This window comes from Sebastes umbrosus, unplaced genomic scaffold (genome assembly GCF_015220745.1).
Source record: "Sebastes umbrosus isolate fSebUmb1 unplaced genomic scaffold, fSebUmb1.pri scaffold_114_arrow_ctg1, whole genome shotgun sequence".
NCBI classification, from domain to species: domain Eukaryota; kingdom Metazoa; phylum Chordata; class Actinopteri; order Perciformes; family Sebastidae; genus Sebastes; species Sebastes umbrosus.
Window position 1 is genome coordinate 30,815 of NW_023618449.1, and position 20,938 is coordinate 51,752.

Here is a 20,938-nt window from a genome sequence, read left to right on the forward strand (position 1 = left end):
TCAACCCGTATGAACCCGTATGAACCCGTATGAACGTGTAGGGACCCGTAGGAACCCGTGTGAACCCGTGTGAACCCGTATGAACGTGTAGGGACCGTAGGAACCCGTATGAACGTGTAGGGACCGTAGGAACCCGTGTGAACGTGTATGAACCCGTAGGGACCCGTATGAACCCGTGTGAACCCGTATGAACCCGTATGAACGTGTTCCAGGTGAAGGCGGTGGACTGGCCCTTTGAGGAGGAGGACTGTGAGGGTCCCACCAAAGAGAAGCAGCGCAGCATCATGAACTACCTGGAAGAGAACCACTTCGACCTTGTCATCAACCTCTCCATGAGGAACAGCGGAGGTCGCCGGCTCTCCTCCTTCGTCACCAAAGGCTACCGGACGAGACGCATGGCCATCGACTACTCTGTCCCGCTCATCATCGATATCAAGTGCACCAAACTCTTCGTCCAGGTGGAGAAGATGTTTTTATTATTAGTATTTACTGATGAAGCTTTTCATCGGATGGACTCATAAGTATTGTTGTGTTTTCAGGCTCTTCGTCAGATCGGTCCGACTCCACCTGTGAAGACTCACATCGACAGCATGACCTCCCAGACGCTGGTCCGTCTGCCTGGTGAGTCAGGATTGATTATCAGGTCTGATGGATGGTCATGTTTGATTATCAGGTCTGATGGATGGTCATGATTGATTATCAGGTCTGATGGATGGTCATGTTTGATTATCAGGTCTGATGGATGGTCATGATTGATTATCAGGTCTGATGGATGGATGGTCATGATTGATTATCAGGTCTGATGGATGGATGGTCGTGTTTGATTATCAGGTCTGATCGATGTGCACGTCCACCTGCGGGAGCCCGGTGCGACCCATAAGGAGGACTTCTCCTCCGGTACAGCAGCTGCTCTGGCTGGAGGAGTGACCATGTTGTGTGCGATGCCTAACACGTCCCCCGCCATCACCGACGCCAACACTCTGGCCCTGGTTCAGAAGGTACGCCAACATTTCATCCTGTTTGTTTGCTTCTGTCTGTTGAGTCCTGACGGGTGTGCCGGGTCCAGACGGAGACGGTGAGTGGAGTCCAGTGGTGATGTTCTGGTTCTAGCGGGTTGAGAGATCCTCTGGGATGTTTACTGTTCCGTTATATCATCAGCTGGCCAAAGCGGGCTGCCGGTGTGACTACGCTCTGTATTTGGGCGCCGCTTCAGACAACGCCAACGTCCTGCCGTCCATCGCTAGCCAGGCTGCCGGTCTGAAGATGTACCTGAACGACACGTACTCCACCCTGAAGATGGACAACGTCTCTCTCTGGATGGAGGTGGGTCTCACTCACTACCTTTACTCTCACTACCTTTACTCACTACCTTTACTCACTACCTTTACTCATTACCTTTACTCTCACTACCTTTACTCTCACTACCTTTACTCTCACTACCTTTACTCACTACCTTTACTCTCACTACCTTTACTCTCACTCACTACCTTTACTCACTACCTTTACTCACTACCTTTACTCTCACTACCTTTACTCTCACTCACTACCTTTACTCACTACCTTTACTCTACCTTTACTCTCACTCACTACCTTTACTCACTACCTTTACTCTACCTTTACTCTCACTCACTACCTTTACTCACTACCTTTACTCTCACTACCTTTACTCTCACTCACTACCTTTACTCTCTACCTTTACTCACTACCTTTACTCTCACTCACTACCTTTACTCTCTCTCACTACCTTTACTCACTACCTTTACTCACTACCTTTACTCTCACTCACTACCTTTACTCTCACTCACTACCTTTACTCTCACTCACTACCTTTACTCTCACTCGCTACCTTTACTCACTGCCTTTACTCTCACTCACTACCTTTACTCACTACCTTTACTCACTACCTTTACTCTCACTCACTACCTTTACTCTCTCTCACTACCTTTACTCACTACCTTTACTCACTACCTTTACTCACTACCTTTACTCTCACTCACTACCTTTACTCTCACTCGCTACCTTTACTCACTACCTTTACTCACTACCTTTACTCACTACCTTTACTCTCACTCACTACCTTTACTCTCACTCACTACCTTTACTCGCTACCTTTACTCTCACTCACTACCTTTACTCTCTCTCACTACCTTTACTCACTACCTTTACTCTCACTCACTACCTTTACTCTCTCTCACTACCTTTACTCACTACCTTTACTCTCACTCACTACCTTTACTCTCTCTCACTACCTTTACTCGCTACCTTTACTCTCACTCACTACCTTTACTCTCTCTCACTACCTTTACTCTCACTCACTACCTTTACTCTCTCTCACTACCTTTACTCACTACCTTTACTCTCACTCACTACCTTTACTCACTACCTTTACTCTCACTCACTACCTTTACTCTCACTCACTACCTTTACTCACTACCTTTACTATCACTCACTACCTTTACTCTCTCTCACTACCTTTACTCTCACTCACTACCTTTACTCTCTCTCACTACCTTTACTCACTACCTTTACTCTCACTCACTACCTTTACTCTCTCTCACTACCTTTACCTCGCTACCTTTACTCTCACTCACTACCTTTACTCTCTCTCACTACCTTTACTCTCACTCACTACCTTTACTCTCTCTCACTACCTTTACTCACTACCTTTACTCTCACTCACTACCTTTACTCACTACCTTTACTCTCACTCACTACCTTTACTCTCACTCACTACCTTTACTCACTACCTTTACTATCACTCACTACCTTTACTCTCTCTCACTACCTTTACTCTCACCTCACTACCTTTACTCTCACTCACTACCTTTACTCTCACTCACTACCTTTACTCGCTACCTTTACTCTCACTCACTACCTTTACTCTCACTCACTACCTTTACTCACTACCTTTACTCTCACTCACTACCTTTACTCACTACCTTTACTCTCACTCACTACCTTTACTCACTACCTTTACTCTCACTCACTACCTTACTCACTACCTTTACTCTCACTCACTACCTTACTCTCACTCACTAACTTTACTCACTACCTTTACTCTCACTCACTACCTTTACTCTCACTCACTACCTTTACTCACTACCTTTACTCTCACTCACTACCTTTACTCACTACCTTTACTCTCACTCACTACCTTTACTCTCACTCACTACCTTTACTCTCACTCACTACCTTTACTCTCACTCACTAACTTTACTCACTACCTTTCTCTCACTACCTTTACTCTCACTCACCTTACCTTTACTCACTTACCTTTGACTCTCACTCACTACCTTTACTCACTACCTTACTCTCACTCACTACCTTTACTCACTACCTTTACTCTCACTACCTTTACTCTCACTCACTACCTTTACTCTCACTCACTACCTTTACTCACTACCTTTACTCTCACTCACTACCTTTACTCACTACCTTTACTCTCACTACCTTTACTCTCACTCACTACCTTTACTCACTCACTAACTTACCTCACTACCTTACTCTCACACTCCTTACTCACTACCTTTACTCTCACTCACTACTTTACTCTCACTCACTACCTTTACTCTCACTCACTACCTTTACTCTCTACTACTTTACTCCTCTACTCACTACCTTTACTCTCACTCACTAACCTTTATCTCACTACCTTTACTCTCACTCACTACCTTTATCTCACTCACTTACCTTTACTCTCACTCACTACCTTTACTCACTACCTTTACTCTCACTCACTACCTTTATTCTCAATCACTACCTTTACTCTCACTCACTACCTTTACTCACTACCTTTACTCTCACTCACTACCTTTACTCACTACCTTTACTCTCACTCACTACCTTTACTCTCACTCACTACCTTTACTCTCACTCACTAACTTTACTCACTACCTTTACTCTCACTCACTACCTTTACTCTCACTCACTACCTTTACTCTCACTCACTACCTTTACTCTCACTCACTACCTTTACTCTCACTCACTACCTTTACTCTCATCACTACCTTATTACTCACTACCTTTACTCTCACTCACTACCTTTACTCTCACTCACTACCTTTACTCTCACTCACTACCTTTACTCTCACTCACTACCTTTACTCACTACCTTACTCTCACTCACTACCTTTACTCACTACCTTTACTCTCACTCACTACCTTTATTCTCACTCACTACCTTTACTCTCACTCACTACCTTTACTCACTACCTTTACTCTCACTCACTACCTTATTCTCACTCACTACCTTTACTCTCACTCACTACCTTTACTCACTACCTTTACTCTACTACCTTTACTATCACTCACTACCTTTACTCACTACCTTACTCTCACCTACCTTTACTCTCTCTCACTACCTTTACTCACTACCTTTACTCTCACCTACCTTTACTTCTCACTACTCACTACCTTTACTCTCACTCACTACCTTTACTCTCACTCACTACCTTTACTCTCACTCACTACCTTTACTCACTACCTTTACTCTCACTACCTTTACTCTCACTCACTACCTTTATTCTCACTCACTACCTTTACTCACTACCTTTACTCTCACTCACTACCTTTACTCTCACTCACTACCTTTACTCTCACTACCTTTACTCTCACTCACTACCTTTACTCACTACCTTTACTCACTACCTTTACTCACTACCTTTACTCTCACTCACTACCTTTACTCTCACTCACTACCTTTACTCACTACCTTTATTCTCACTCACTACCTTTACTCTCACTCACTACCTTTACTCACTACCTTTACTCTCACTACCTTTACTCTCACTCACTACCTTTACTCTCACTCACTACCTTTACTCTCACTCACTACCTTTACTCACTACCTTTACTCTCACTCACTACCTTTATTCTCACTCACTACCTTACTCACTACCTTTACTCTCACTCACTACCTTTACTCTCACTCACTACCTTTACTCACTACCTTTACTCTCACTCACTACCTTTATTCTCACTCACTACCTTTACTCTCACTCACTACCTTTACTCACTACCTTTACTCTCACTCACTACCTTTATTCTCACTCACTACCTTTACTCACTACCTTTACTCTCACTCACTACCTTTATTCTCACTCACTACCTTTACTCTCACTCACTACCTTTACTCACTACCTTTACTCTCACTACCTTTACTCACTACCTTTACTCACTACCTTTACTCTCACTCACTACCTTTATTCTCACTCACTACCTTTACTCTCACTCACTACCTTTACTCACTACCTTTACTCTCACTACCTTTACTCACTACCTTTACTCTCACTACCTTTACTCACTACCTTTACTCTCACTACCTTTACTCTCTCTCACTACCTTTACTCACTACCTTTACTCTCACTACCTTTACTCACTACCTTTACTCACTACCTTTACTCTCACTACCTTTACTCTCACTCACTACCTTTACTCACTACCTTTACTCTCACTACCTACTCACTACCTTTATTCTCACTCACTACCTTTACTCTCACTCACTACCTTTACTCACTACCTTTACTCTCACTACCTTTACTCACTACCTTTACTCACTACCTTTACTCTCACTCACTACCTTTATTCTCACTCACTACCTTTACTCTCACTCACTACCTTTACTCACTACCTTTACTCTCACTACCTTTACTCTCACTACCTTTACTCACTACCTTTACTCTCACTACCTTTACTCACTACCTTTACTCTCACTCACTACCTTTATTCTCACTCACTACCTTTACTCTCACTCACTACCTTTACTCACTACCTTTACTCTCACTACCTTTACTCTCACTACCTTTACTCACTACCTTTACTCACTACCTTTACTCACTACCTTTACTCTCACTCACTACCTTTACTCACTACCTTTACTCTCACTACCTTTACTCTCTCTCACTACCTTTACTCTCTCTCACTACCTTTACTCACTACCTTTACTCTCACTACCTTTACTCACTACCTTTACTCACTACCTTTACTCTCACTACCTTTACTCTCACTCACTACCTTTACTCACTACCTTTACTCTCACTCACTACCTTTATTCTCACTCACTACCTTTACTCTCACTCACTACCTTTACTCACTACCTTTACTCTCACTACCTTTACTCACTACCTTTACTCACTACCTTTACTCTCACTCACTACCTTTATTCTCACTCACTACCTTTACTCTCACTCACTACCTTTACTCACTACCTTTACTCTCACTACCTTTACTCTCACTACCTTTACTCACTACCTTTACTCTCACTACCTTTACTCACTACCTTTACTCTCACTCACTACCTTTATTCTCACTCACTACCTTTACTCTTACTCACTACCTTTACTCTCACTACCTTTACTCACTACCTTTACTCTCACTACCTTTACTCTCACTACCTTTACTCACTACCTTTACTCACTACCTTTACTCTCACTCACTACCTTTACTCACTACCTTTACTCTCACTACCTTTACTCACTACCTTTACTCTCACTACCTTTACTCTCTCTCACTACCTTTACTCACTACCTTTACTCTCACTACCTTTACTCACTACCTTTACTCACTACCTTTACTCTCACTACCTTTACTCACTACCTTTACTCTCACTACCTTTACTCTCACTCACTACCTTTACTCACTACCTTTACTCTCACTACCTTTACATGCTTATTCCCTTTAGATATATATTATTATTATGAGTTATTATATTATTCAGCTTTCAGGAGCAAACTAACTGTCTGGTTCTGTATTAGTTCTGGTTCTGTATAAGTTCTGGTTCTGTATCATCTAAACTAGCTGTCTGGTTCTGTATTAGTTCTGGTTCTGTATCATCTAAACTAACTGTCTGGTTCTGTATTAGTTATGGTTCTGTATAAGTTCTGGTTCTGTATTAGTTCTGGTTCTGTATCATCTAAACTAACTGTCTGGTTCTGGTTCTGGTTCTGTGTGCAGCACTTTGAGAAGTGGCCCAAGCAGATGCCGATCGTTGCTCACGCTGAGAAGCAGACAGTGGCTGCCATCCTGATGGTGGCACAGCTGTACCAGCGGCCGGTCCACATCTGCCACGTGGCCAAGAAGGAGGAGGTAAAGTCCTGTTTATTAATGTTATTATTATTATTACTATTATTATTATTATTACTATTACTATTATTATTATTACTATTATTACTATTACTATTATTATTACTATTACTATTATTACTATTATTATTATTATTATTATTACTATTATTATTATTACTATTACTATTACTATTATTACTATTATTATTATTATTATTATTATTACTATTATTATTACTATTACTATTACTATTACTATTATTATTACTATTATTACTATTATTATTATTACTATTATTATTACTATTATTACTATTATTATTACTATTACTATTATTATTACTATTATTATTATTATTATTACTACTATTACTATTATTATTATTATTGCTACTATTACTATTATTTTTATTACTATTATTACTATCATTATTATTATTATTACTATTACTATTACTATTATTATTACTATTATTATTATTACTATTACTATTATTATTATTACTATTATTATTATCATTACTACTATTATTATTATTATTATTATTAATATTATTATTATTATTATTACTACTACTATAGAAATCAAATGGTGCAGAGATTAACAGAAGAGTATGAGGGCCAGGCGTGAGGCGTGTTTATTTTACCTCTGGAGAATAAAGTTGTTTTTTCATATTTCATATATAATTCGCTGCATTCAGACTCATTTAATAATGTTTTTTAGAGTTGTGTCTGAAGCCTCGGAGTCATTAGAAAATGTAATAAAGTAAAAGGCATTATTATTACCTCTATTATTAACGTTATTACCTCTGTTATTAACGTTATTACCTCTATTATTAACGTTATTACCTCTATTATTAACGTTATTACCTCTATTATTAATGTTATTACCTCTATTATTAACATTATTACCTCTTTTATTAACGTTATTACCTCTATTATTAACGTTATTACCTCTTATTAACGTTATTACCTCTATTAATAAACGTATTACCTCTGTTATTAAACTTATTACCTCTATTATTAATGTTATTACCTCTTTTATTAACGTTATTACCTGTATTATTAACGTTATTACCTCTTTTATTAACGTTATTACCTCTATTATTCAACTTATTACCTCTGTTATTAACGTTATTACCTCTATTATTAACGTTATTACCTCTTTTATTAACGTTATTACCTCTATTATTCAACTTATTACCTCTGTTATTAACGTTATTACCTCTATTATTAACGTTATTACCTCTATTATTAACGTTATTACCTCTTTTATTAACGTTATTACCTCTATTAATAAACGTATTACCTCTGTTATTAACGTTATTACCTCTTTTATTAACGTTATTACCTCTATTATTAACGTTATTACCTCTATTATTAAACTTATTACCTCTATTATTAAACTTATTACCTCTGTTATTAAACTTATTACCTCTTCTTTTTTTGTTCAGATCATGATCATTCGAGCAGCGAAGCAGAAGGGCATCCAGGTCACCTGTGAGGTGGCGCCCCATCACCTCTTCCTTTGTGAGGAAAACGTGGCGGAGATCGGCGACGGACGAGCGCAAGTGCGACCGATGCTGGGAACCAACGAGGACATGGAGGCTCTGTGGGAGAACATGGACATCATTGACTGCTTCGCCACAGACCACGGTCAGTAACCAGTCTGATGATTAATAATCGCTTAATCACTGTTATTATTTTACTGGTGAACGTGCTCCGTGTTATTATTTTACTGGTAAACGTGCTCCGTGTTGTTATTTTACTGGTGAACGTGCTCTGTGTTGTTATTTTACTAGTGAACGTGCTCTGTTGTTATTTTACTGGTGAACGTGCTCTGTGTTGTTATTTTACTGGTGAACGTGCTCCGTGTTGTTATTTTACTGGTGAACGTGCTCTGTGTTATTATTTTACTGGTGAACGTGCTCTGTGTTGTTATTTTACTGGTGAACGTGCTCTGTGTTATTATTTTACTGGTGAACGTGCTCTGTGTTGTTATTTTACTGGTGAACGTGCTCTGTGTTGTTATTTTACTAGTGAAGGTGCTCCGTGTTGTTATTTTACTGGTGAACGTGCTCTGTGTTGTTATTTTACTGGTGAAGGTGCTCTGTGTTGTTATTTTACTGGTGAACGTGCTCTGTTGTTATTTTACTGGTGAACGTGCTCTGTTGTTATTTTACTAGTGAACGTGCTCTGTTGTTATTTTACTGGTGAACGTGCTCTGTGTTATTATTTTACTGGTGAACGTGCTCTGTGTTATTTTACTGGTGAACGTGCTCTGTGTTATTATTTTACTGGTGAACGTGCTCTGTGTTATTATTTTACTGGTGAAGGTGCTCTGTGTTGTTATTTTACTGGTGAACGTGCTCTGTGTTATTTTACTGGTGAACGTGCTCTGTGTTATTATTTTACTGGTGAAGGTGCTCTGTGTTGTTATTTTACTGGTGAACGTGCTCTGTGTTATTATTTTACTGGTGAAGGTGCTCTGTGTTGTTATTTTACTGGTGAACGTGCTCTGTGTTATTATTTTACTGGTGAACGTGCTCTGTGTTATTATTTTACTGGTGAAGGTGCTCTGTGTTGTTATTTTACTGGTGAACGTGCTCTGTGTTATTTTACTGGTGAACGTGCTCTGTGTTATTATTTTACTGGTGAAGGTGCTCTGTGTTGTTATTTTACTGGTGAACGTGCTCTGTGTTGTTATTTTACTGGTGAAGGTGCTCTGTGTTGTTATTTTACTGGTGAAGGTGCTCTGTGTTATTATTTTACTGGTGAAGGTGCTCTGTGTTGTTATTTTACTGGTGAAGGTGCTCTGTGTTATTATTTTACTGGTGAAGGTGCTCTGTGTTGTTATTTTACTGGTGAAGGTGCTCTGTGTTGTTATTTTACTGGTGAACGTGCTCTGTGTTGTTATTTTACTGGTGAAGGTGCTCTGTGTTGTTATTTTACTGGTGAACGTGCTCTGTGTTGTTATTTTACTGGTGAAGGTGCTCTGTGTTGTTATTTTACTGGTGAACGTGCTCTGTGTTGTTATTTTACTGGTGAACGTGCTCTGTGTTGTTATTTTACTGGTGAAGGTGCTCTGTGTTGTTATTTTACTGGTGAAGGTGCTCTGTGTTGTTATTTTACTGGTGAACGTGCTCTGTGTTGTTATTTTACTGGTGAAGGTGCTCTGTGTTGTTATTTTACTGGTGAAGGTGCTCTGTGTTGTTATTTTACTGGTGAACGTGCTCTGTGTTATTATTTTATATGTATTTTATTTTATGCTCTGTGGTTTTAGCTCCCCACTCTGTAGAGGAAAAGAGCGGGGACCGTCCTCCTCCGGGTTACCCCGGCCTGGAAACGATGCTGCCGCTGCTGCTGACCGCCGTCAGCGATGGACGTCTTACTCTGGATGATATCATCAGGCGTCTCTATGACAACCCACGCAAGATCTTTAACCTGCCTGTCCAGGACAACACCTATGTGGAGGTACACACACACTGATGTTTCTATGTGCTGATCTGATTTTAAGGTCTACTTGTGTCTTGATTTTGGTGTTTTGTTCTGCATCGGATGCTAAAACCGACCAGGAATCTAACGGAACTTATTCATAGTTCTAACAACACCCCCTTTTTATTGTGTCTGAAGGAACGATCGTAGTTCTTAGAACGCCGTTTTACAAAGCACAACATAATGTAACTTAAACGAACATAAACAATAGCACATGCACAACAACAGCACTATGTAATGAGACATTGAACCGCTGAAATGCTCCCCAGAAAACCTAAACACAGAACTGTTCTCCGCCTTTTCATTTTGAAAGAGCAACGGCCAATGAGGAAACTCCAACAGTCAGCTGACCAATCCTGTAACTTCATCACTTAGTCAGTGACAGAGTTTTGCGTTTGTAGGGCTGGCCCTCTGCGGTCCAGCCAACAGCCCTTGAAGGTTGTTGGGGGGGCTACCCAGTGAACGGTTCCTCTCAGGGAGTCCCCAGAACTTCTCACTGTATTAATACTTGTGTATTATTAATTACTTAATCACTTGTCTGTGCCTTTCAGGTGGACTTGGAGCAGGAGTGGGTTATTCCTCAGGCCATGCAGTTCACTAAGTCAAAGTGGACTCCGTTCCAGGGTCTGAAGGTGAAGGGTAAAGTCCGCCGCGTGGTCCTACGAGGAGAGGTGGCCTACATCGACGGCCAGGTTGGTTGTATTAAACTACAGGTTTATGAATTATGGTGAACGTTTATCACTGGAGTGGACGTTTTTACTGTTTGCTGTCAAAGGTAACAAGATAAATTCACTTTAACGCCACTAATTTCTTTAATGTAAACTGGGGGAAAAAAGTTGTTAAACTTGTTTGGTGGATTATTTCTCTGTTGTTACAATGCTAATGGTCATTGTATTCTACATGGTTGGAAAGCCTGTTTATTTACCTTCACAATGATGTCCAACTTGTAAGGATCATGCATTTGTGGGATGAGCAGCACAGCTGATTATGTGGGTAGCGCCCAAGAACATTTTTCCAAAATGCTCTGCCGATGGTAAACAGTGTATTCTCCTGTTGGTGTTGACTCTTGTTGTGAGTTGTTTGGTGGATGATTGAACTCTCTATCAGTAACAAGGAACAAACAAGACATATTGATTGATTGAATCCACCGTCAGGAGCCTCAGTAGCGGTGGAAGATCCATACGCAGCCACAACAGCCTGGCACCTCCTCCTCATGCTGGTCACCAACCTGGTCACACGTTGCTGTGGGATGGCGTTCCATTCCTCAACCAGGATTGGTTGCAGGTCAGCCAGCGTGGTTGTGTTGGTCACTCTAACACGTACAGCACGCCCAAGCTGATCCTACAAGTGTTGAATTGTGTTGAGGTGTGGACTCTTGGCAGGCCGTTCCATTCTCTCTCCTCCCACATTGTGGAGGTAGTCTGTGATAACCCTGGCTCTGTGGGAGGGGGGGGGCGTTGTTTCTTGGAGGATGAAGTTAGGTGCCAGATTGTGGAGATATGGGATCGCCACTGGCTGCAGAATCTCATCCCGATATCTCCCTGCATTGAGATGGCCTTCAATGATGACAAGCCTTGTTTTACCAGTGCGGGAGATGCCCCCCCGCCCCCCACCACACCATGACACTGCCCCCACCAAAAGCTGTTACTCCATCGGTTCAACAATCAGCATAGCGTTCTCCACGTCGTCTCCATACTTTGACCCTGCCGTCCAACTTTGGCAGACAGAACCTGGACTCATCACTGAACATGACATTCCCCCACATGTTCAGGTTCCATTGTCTGTGTTGTTGACACCAGCGCCAACGGGCCTGACGGTGAAGGGCAGTCATTGCAGGCTTCCTGGTAGCCTTATGAGAATACACTGTTTACCATTGGAAGAGCATTTTGTCTCTCTTTTTCTGTCTCTCAGGTGTTGGTCCCTCCAGGTTACAGTGAAGATGTAAAGCTGTAGTTGTGTCTGTCTCTGTCTCTCAGGTGTTGGTCCCTCCAGGTTACGGTGAAGATGTGAAGACGTGGCCGGCTGCTGCGATCCCTCCTCCTGAAGCTGTTAAAGAAAGTCCACAGGTATTCAAAATGGTTCAACTAGTAACAATACAAACTTCTACTCTAGTGGAGCACTTATCTATTCTATATCTATATATTGTTTATTATTATTATTATTATTATATGTGTGTCTTTACTGTCTTTCCTGTGGCTCAGACTCCAGAGCACCCGCGTCCTACTCCTCCCCGGGAAGGCCCGGTCCGAACCCGAGCACCCAGCCCCCGACGACTGCTGCCTCCTCGCATCCACCGCTCCTCCGATCCCGGACTAACACCAGGTACTACAACTCCCATAATGCTTGGTGACCAGTAGTAGTAGTCCATACCAATCCTAGTGATATTTCACGGTTCTCGATACCACAGTAAGAAACTAAAGTAAAACAATCGATCTCGTACGTCAACATCCGCTCTTCTATTACTGTTGTCCTACTGGTTTCTGTTAGGAAGATCAACTCCTTCATCTCCTTCAAACGTCTCCTTCAAACGTCCCATTCAGACGTCCCCTTCAAACGTCCCCTTCAAACGTCTCCTTCAAACGTCCCCTTCAAACGTCTCCTTCAAACGTCTCCTTCAAACGTCCCTTTTCAAACGTCTCCTTCAAACGTCCCCTTCAAACGTCCCCTTCAAACGTCTCCTTCCAACGTCCCCTTCAAACGTCTCCTTCAAACGTCCCCTTCAAACGTCTCCTTCAAACGTCCCCTTCAAACGTCCCCTTCAAACGTCTCCTTCAAACGTCCCCTTCAAACGTCCCCTTCAAACGTCTCCTTCAAACGTCCCCTTCAAACGTCTCCTTCAAACGTCCCCTTCAAACGTCTCCTTCCAACGTCCCCTTCAAACGTCCCCTTCAAACGTCTCCTTCAAACGTCCCCTTCAAACGTCTCCTTCCAACGTCCCCTTCAAACGTCTCCTTCAAACGTCCCCTTCAAACGTCTCCTTCAAACGTCCCCTTCAAACGTCCCCTTCAAACGTCTCCTTCAAACGTCCCCTTCAAACGTCCCCTTCAAACGTCTCCTTCAAACGTCCCCTTCAAACGTCTCCTTCAAACGTCCCCTTCAAACGTCTCCTTCCAACGTCCCCTTCAAACGTCTCCTTCAAACTACTGGATTTATTCAACTTTCTCACCTAAAACTTGAATAAGTTATTTATATATGTATATATATATAATTTATATATATTAATTGTAGCTGTTCCGTATTAGACTGTAGTCCTGTATTAGACTGTAGTCCTGTATTAGACTGTAGTCCCGTATTAGACTGTAGTCCTGTATTTAACAGAGTGCTGCATTGTGTCACTGTGCCGTCTACAGAGATGGTCATGCTCCCACCTGCCGGCGCCGGTGACGGCTACAGCCACCCTCCTCCTCTGTCCAGGCTGCTGTCCCCTCAGTCAGGACCAGGACCGCTACCTGCTGGACAGTTGTCCCACTTCCAGACCTCGCCACTGCTGCACCCGCTGGTGGGCCAGCACATCCTGTCTGTGAGGCAGTTCAGCAAAGAGCAGGTACACCTCACTGATACTACTGTTAATAGAGCAGGTACACCTCACTGATAATACTGTTAATAGAGCAGGTACACCTCACTGATAATACTGTTAATAGAGCAGGTACACCACACTGATAATACTGTTAATAGAGCAGGTACACCACACTGATAATACTGTTAATAGAGCAGGTACACATCACTGATAATACTGTTAATAGAGCAGGTACACCACACTGATAATACTGTTAATAGAGCAGGTACACCACACTGATAATACTGTTAATAGAGCAGGTACACCTCAGTGATAATACTGTTAATAGAGCAGGTACACCACGCTGATAATACTGTTAATAGAGCAGGTACACCACGCTGATAATACTGTTAATAGAGCAGGTACACCACGCTGATAATACTGTTAATAGAGCAGGTACACCACGCTGATAATACTGTTAATAGAGCAGGTACACCACGCTGATAATACTGTTAATAGAGCAGGTACACCTCGCTGATAATACTGTTAATAGAGCAGGTACACATCACTGATAATACTGTTAATAGAGCAGGTACACCTCGCTGATAATACTGTTAATAGAGCAGGTACACCACGCTGATAATACTGTTAATAGAGCAGGTACACCACGCTGATAATACTGTTAATAGAGCAGGTACACCTCACTGATAATACTGTTAATAGAGCAGGTACACCACGCTGATAATACTGTTAATAGAGCAGGTACACCTCGCTGATAATACTGTTAATAGAGCAGGTACACCACGCTGATAATACTGTTAATAGAGCAGGTACACCTCGCTGATAATACTGTTAATAGAGCAGGTACACCACGCTGATAATACTGTTAATAGAGCAGGTACACCACGCTGATAATACTGTTAATAGAGCAGGTACACCTCACTGATAATACTGTTAATAGAGCAGGTACACATCACTGATAATACTGTTAATAGAGCAGGTACACCACACTGATAATACTGTTAATAGAGCAGGTACACCACACTGATAATACTGTTAATAGAGCAGGTACACCTCAGTGATAATACTGTTAATAGAGCAGGTACACCACGCTGATAATACTGTTAATAGAGCAGGTACACCACGCTGATAATACTGTTAATAGAGCAGGTACACCTCACTGATAATACTGTTAATAGAGCAGGTACACCTCAGTGATAATACTGTTAATAGAGCAGGTACACCTCACTGATAATACTGTTAATAGAGCAGGTACACCACGCTGATAATACTGTTAATAGAGCAGGTACACCTCACTGATAATACTGTTAATAGAGCAGGTACACATCACTGATAATACTGTTAATAGAGCAGTTACACCTCAGTGATAATACTGTTAATAGAGCAGGTACACCTCACTGATAATACTGTTAATAGAGCAGGTACACCACACTGATAATACTGTTAATAGAGCAGGTACACCTCAGTGATAATACTGTTAATAGAGCAGGTACACCACGCTGATAATACTGTTAATAGAGCAGGTACACCACGCTGATAATACTGTTAATAGAGCAGGTACACCACGCTGATAATACTGTTAATAGAGCAGGTACACCACGCTGATAATACTGTTAATAGAGCAGGTACACCTCACTGATAATACTGTTAATAGAGCAGGAACACCTCACTGATAATACTGTTAATAGAGCAGGTACACCTCACTGATAATACTGTTAATAGAGCAGGTACACCACACTGATAATACTGTTAATAGAGCAGGTACACATCACTGATAATACTGTTAATAGAGCAGGTACACCACACTGATAATACTGTTAATAGAGCAGGTACACCACGCTGATAATACTGTTAATAGAGCAGGTACACCTCAGTGATAATACTGTTAATAGAGCAGGTACACCTCACTGATAATACTGTTAATAGAGCAGGTACACCACGCTGATAATACTGTTAATAGAGCAGGTACACCACGCTGATAATACTGTTAATAGAGCAGGTACACCTCACTGATAATACTGTTAATAGAGCAGGTACACCACGCTGATAATACTGTTAATAGAGCAGGTACACCACGCTGATAATACTGTTAATAGAGCAGGTACACCACGCTGATAATACTGTTAATAGAGCAGGTACACCTCGCTGATAATACTGTTAATAGAGCAGGTACACCTCACTGATAATACTGTTAATAGAGCAGGTACACCACGCTGATAATACTGTTAATAGAGCAGGTACACCACGCTGATAATACTGTTAATAGAGCAGGTACACCACGCTGATAATACTGTTAATAGAGCAGGTACACCACGCTGATAATACTGTTAATAGAGCAGGTACACCTCGCTGATAATACTGTTAATAGAGCAGGTACACCTCGCTGATAATACTGTTAATAGAGCAGGTACACCACGCTGATAATACTGTTAATAGAGCAGGTACACCACGCTGATAATACTGTTAATAGAGCAGGTACACCTCGCTGATAATACTGTTAATAGAGCAGGTACACCAAGCTGATAATACTGTTAATAGAGCAGGTACACCTCACTGATAATACTGTTAATAGAGCAGGTACACCAAGCTGATAATACTGTTAATAGAGCAGGTACACCACGCTGATAATACTGTTAATAGAGCAGGTACACCACGCTGATAATACTGTTAATAGAGCAGGTACACCAAGCTGATAATACTGTTAATAGAGCAGGTACACCACGCTGATAATACTGTTAATAGAGCAGGTACACCAAGCTGATAATACTGTTAATAGAGCAGGTACACCACGCTGATAATACTGTTAATAGAGCAGGTACACCACGCTGATAATACTGTTAATATACTGTTACTGTTTTTGTTTGTTTCAGATCTCACATCTTTTTAATGTTGCTCACACTCTACGATTAATGGTCCAGAAGGAACGCAGCCTGGACCTGCTGAAGGTATGAACGTATGAACACATGAACACATGAACAAATGAACACATGAACACATGATCACATGATCACATGAACACATGAACAAATGAACACATGAACACATGAACACATGATCACATGAGCACATGAACATATGAACAAATGAACACATGAACACATGAACACATGAACACATGAACACATGATCACATGAACAAATGAACACATGAACACATGATCACATGATCACATGAACACATGAACAAATGAACACATGAACACATGAACAAATGATCACATGAGCACATGAACAAATGATCACATGAACACATATTTATATATAGTGATTTATATTACACAGCGTTACTCATCCTACTACAGTACAGCAGGGTTATACATCCTACTACAGGGTTAGGGTTATACATCCTACTACAGTACAGCAGGGTTATACATCCTACTACAGGGTTAGGGTTATACATCCTACTACAGTACAGCAGGGTTATACATCCTACTACAGGGTTAGGGTTATACATCCTACTACAGTACAGCAGGTCAGTATTGTCCTTGTTCCTCTCTGTCCAGGGGAAGGTGATGGCGTCCATGTTCTATGAGGTCAGCACCCGCACCAGCAGCTCCTTCGCGGCGGCCATGCAGCGTCTTGGCGGCTCGGTTGTCCACTTCAGTGAATCCACCTCGTCGACGCAGAAAGGAGAATCTCTGGCCGACTCCGTCCAGACGATGAGCTGCTACGCCGACGTCCTGGTGCTCCGACACCCGACGCCCGGAGCCGTGGAGGTGCGTTCAGCTTTCACTCCACCTTTTAGTTTGATGAGTGTTTGTCTCTCGCTGCTGCCTGTAAAACCACTAATATGACATCTAATAGGTGTTGGACAAAAGTGTACCTCGTATATGATTATAAAGCTTAATTCTTTCTCTTCAACAAAAGAAATATTCTAAGAAGTAAAATGTGATATAAAAAGCCGAGATGAAACCGGTTCCTAAGTTCTGCTGCTGGCTTCCAGTTCGGTTTGTCGACAGATTTTAAGAGGATGTTACTCTGTTGATCTGTTCCTGTATCTGGTTCCATTATATTACTATCACTGATGAATCGCTCAGATCCACCGACTGAACACGGCAACAATAAATATAGAAAACACCTTTACTACCTAGTGGTAGTATACCTTTACTATCTAGTGGGAGTATACCTTTACTATCTAGTGGGAGTATACCTTTACTACCTAGTAGTGGTATACCTTTACTATCTAGTGGGAGTATACCTTTACTATCTAGTGGTGGTATATCTTTACTATCAAGTGGTGGTATACCTTTACTATCTAGTGGTAGTATACCTTTACTATCTAGTGGTACTATACCTTTACTACCTAGTGGTAGTATACCTTTACTACCTAGTGGTGGTATACCTTTACTACCTAGTGGGAGTATACCTTTACTACCTAGTGGTGGTATACCTTTACTACCTAGTGGTGGTATACCTTTACTATCTAGTGGTTGTATACCTTTACTACCTAGTGGTTGTATACATTTACTACCTAGTGGTACTATACCTTTACTACCTAGTGGTTGTATACCTTTACTACCTAGTGGTACTATACCTTTACTACCTAGTGGTGGTATACCTTTACTATCTAGTGGTGGTATACCTTTACTACCTAGTGGTGGTATACCTTTACTACCTAGTGGTACTATACCTTTACTACCTAGTGGTGGTATACCTTTACTACCTAGTGGTGGTATACCTTTACTATCTAGTGGTTGTATACCTTTACTACCTAGTGGTTGTATACCTTTACTACCTAGTGGTACTATACCTTTACTACCTAGTGGTGGTATACCTTTACTACCTAGTGGTACTATACCTTTACTACCTAGTGGTGGTATACCTTTACTATCTAGTGGTTGTATACCTTTACTACCTAGTGGGGGTATATCTTTACTATCTAGTGGTTGTATACCTTTACTATCTAGTGGGAGTATACCTTTACTATCTAGTGGTGGTATACCTTTACTATCTACTGGGAGTATACCTTTACTATCTAGTGGGAGTATACCTGATTAATCTCTCAGATCCACCGACTGAACACGGCAACAATAAATATAGAAAACACCTCTTCATCTCAGTTTTAAACCCACCATGTGTAAAAGCCTTTACCTTTACTATCTAGTGGTGGTATACCTTTACTATCTAGTGGTGGTATACCTTTACTATCTAGTGGTACTATACCTTTACTACCTAGTGGTACTATACCTTTACTACCTAGTGGTAGTATACTTTTACTACCTAGTGGTAGTATACCTTTACTACCTAGTGGTGGTATACCTTTACTATATAGCGGTAGTATACCTTTACTACCTAGTGGTGGTATACCTTTACTATCTAGTGGTGGTATACCTTTACTACCTAGTGGTTGTATACCTTTACTACCTAGTGGTGGTATACCTTTACTATCTAGTGGTTGTATACCTTTACTACCTAGTGGGGGTATATCTTTACTACCTAGTGGGGGTATACCTTTACTATCTAGTGGTTGTATACCTTTACTATCTAGTGGGAGTATACCTTTACTATCTAGTGGTGGTATACCTTTACTATCTACTGGGAGTATACCTTTACTATCTAGTGGGAGTATACCTGATTAATCTCTCAGATCCACCGACTGAACACGGCAACAATAAATATAGAAAACACCTCTTCATCTCAGTTTTAAACCCACCATGTGTAAAAGCCTTTACCTTTACTATCTAGTGGTGGTATACCTTTACTATCTAGTGGTGGTATACCTTTACTATCTAGTGGTACTATACCTTTACTACCTAGTGGTACTATACCTTTACTACCTAGTGGTAGTATACTTTTACTACCTAGTGGTAGTATACCTTTACTACCTAGTGGTGGTATACCTTTACTATATAGCGGTAGTATACCTTTACTACCTAGTGGTGGTATACCTTTACTATCTAGTGGTGGTATACCTTTACTACCTAGTGGTTGTATACCTTTACTACCTAGTGGTGGTATACCTTTACTATCTAGTGGTGGTATACCTTTACTATCTAGTGGCGGTATACCTTTACTACCTAGTGGTTGTATACCTTTACTACCTAGTGGTGGTATACCTTTACTACCTAGTGGTGGTATACCTTTACTACCTAGTGGGAGTATACATTTACTATCTAGTGGTGGTATACCTTTACTACCTAGTGGTGGTATACCTTTACTACCTAGTGGGAGTATACCTTTACTACCTAGTGGTGGTATACCTTTACTATCTAGTGGTGGTATACCTTTACTATCTAGTGGCGGTATACCTTTACTATCTAGTGGCGGTATACCTTTACTACCTAGTGGTTGTATACCTTTACTACCTAGTGGTGGTATACCTTTACTACCTAGTGGTGGTATACCTTTACTACCTAGTGGGAGTATACATTTACTATCTAGTGGTGGTATACCTTTACTACCTAGTGGTGGTATACCTTTACTACCTAGTGGGAGTATACCTTTACTACCTAGTGGTTGTATACCTTTACTATCTAGTGGTTGTATACCTTTACTACCTAGTGGTGGTATACCTTTACTACCTAGTGGGGGTATACCTTTACTATCTAGTGGTTGTATACCTTTACTACCTAGTGGGGGTATACCTTTACTATCTAGTGGTTGTATACCTTTACTATCTAGTGGGAGTATACCTTTACTATCTAGTGGTGGTATACCTTTACTATCTAGTGGGAGTATACCTGATTAATCTCTCAGATCCACCGACTGAACACGGCAACAATAAATATAGAAAACACCTCTTCATCTCAGTTTTAAACCCACCATGTGTAAAAGCCTTTACCTTTACTATCTAGTGGTGGTATACCTTTACTATCTAGTGGTGGTATACCTTTACTACCTAGTGGTGGTATACCTTTACTATCT

The 20,938-nt window shown here is 41.0% G+C and overlaps 1 protein-coding gene across 1 annotated transcript in view; it reads left to right on the forward strand.

Moving 5' to 3' along the window:
* Positions 1-20,938, forward strand: part of cad (carbamoyl-phosphate synthetase 2, aspartate transcarbamylase, and dihydroorotase) — a 56,114-nt gene that overhangs the window by 29,375 nt on the left and 5,801 nt on the right. The window contains 13 exon segments of the mRNA XM_037762933.1: positions 213-458; positions 540-621; positions 832-998; positions 1,159-1,323; positions 6,952-7,083; positions 8,517-8,718; positions 10,346-10,536; positions 11,109-11,249; positions 12,534-12,623; positions 12,759-12,879; positions 13,908-14,101; positions 16,945-17,019; positions 17,578-17,790. Of these exon segments, the coding sequence (XP_037618861.1) occupies positions 213-458; positions 540-621; positions 832-998; positions 1,159-1,323; positions 6,952-7,083; positions 8,517-8,718; positions 10,346-10,536; positions 11,109-11,249; positions 12,534-12,623; positions 12,759-12,879; positions 13,908-14,101; positions 16,945-17,019; positions 17,578-17,790 (2,019 nt within the window).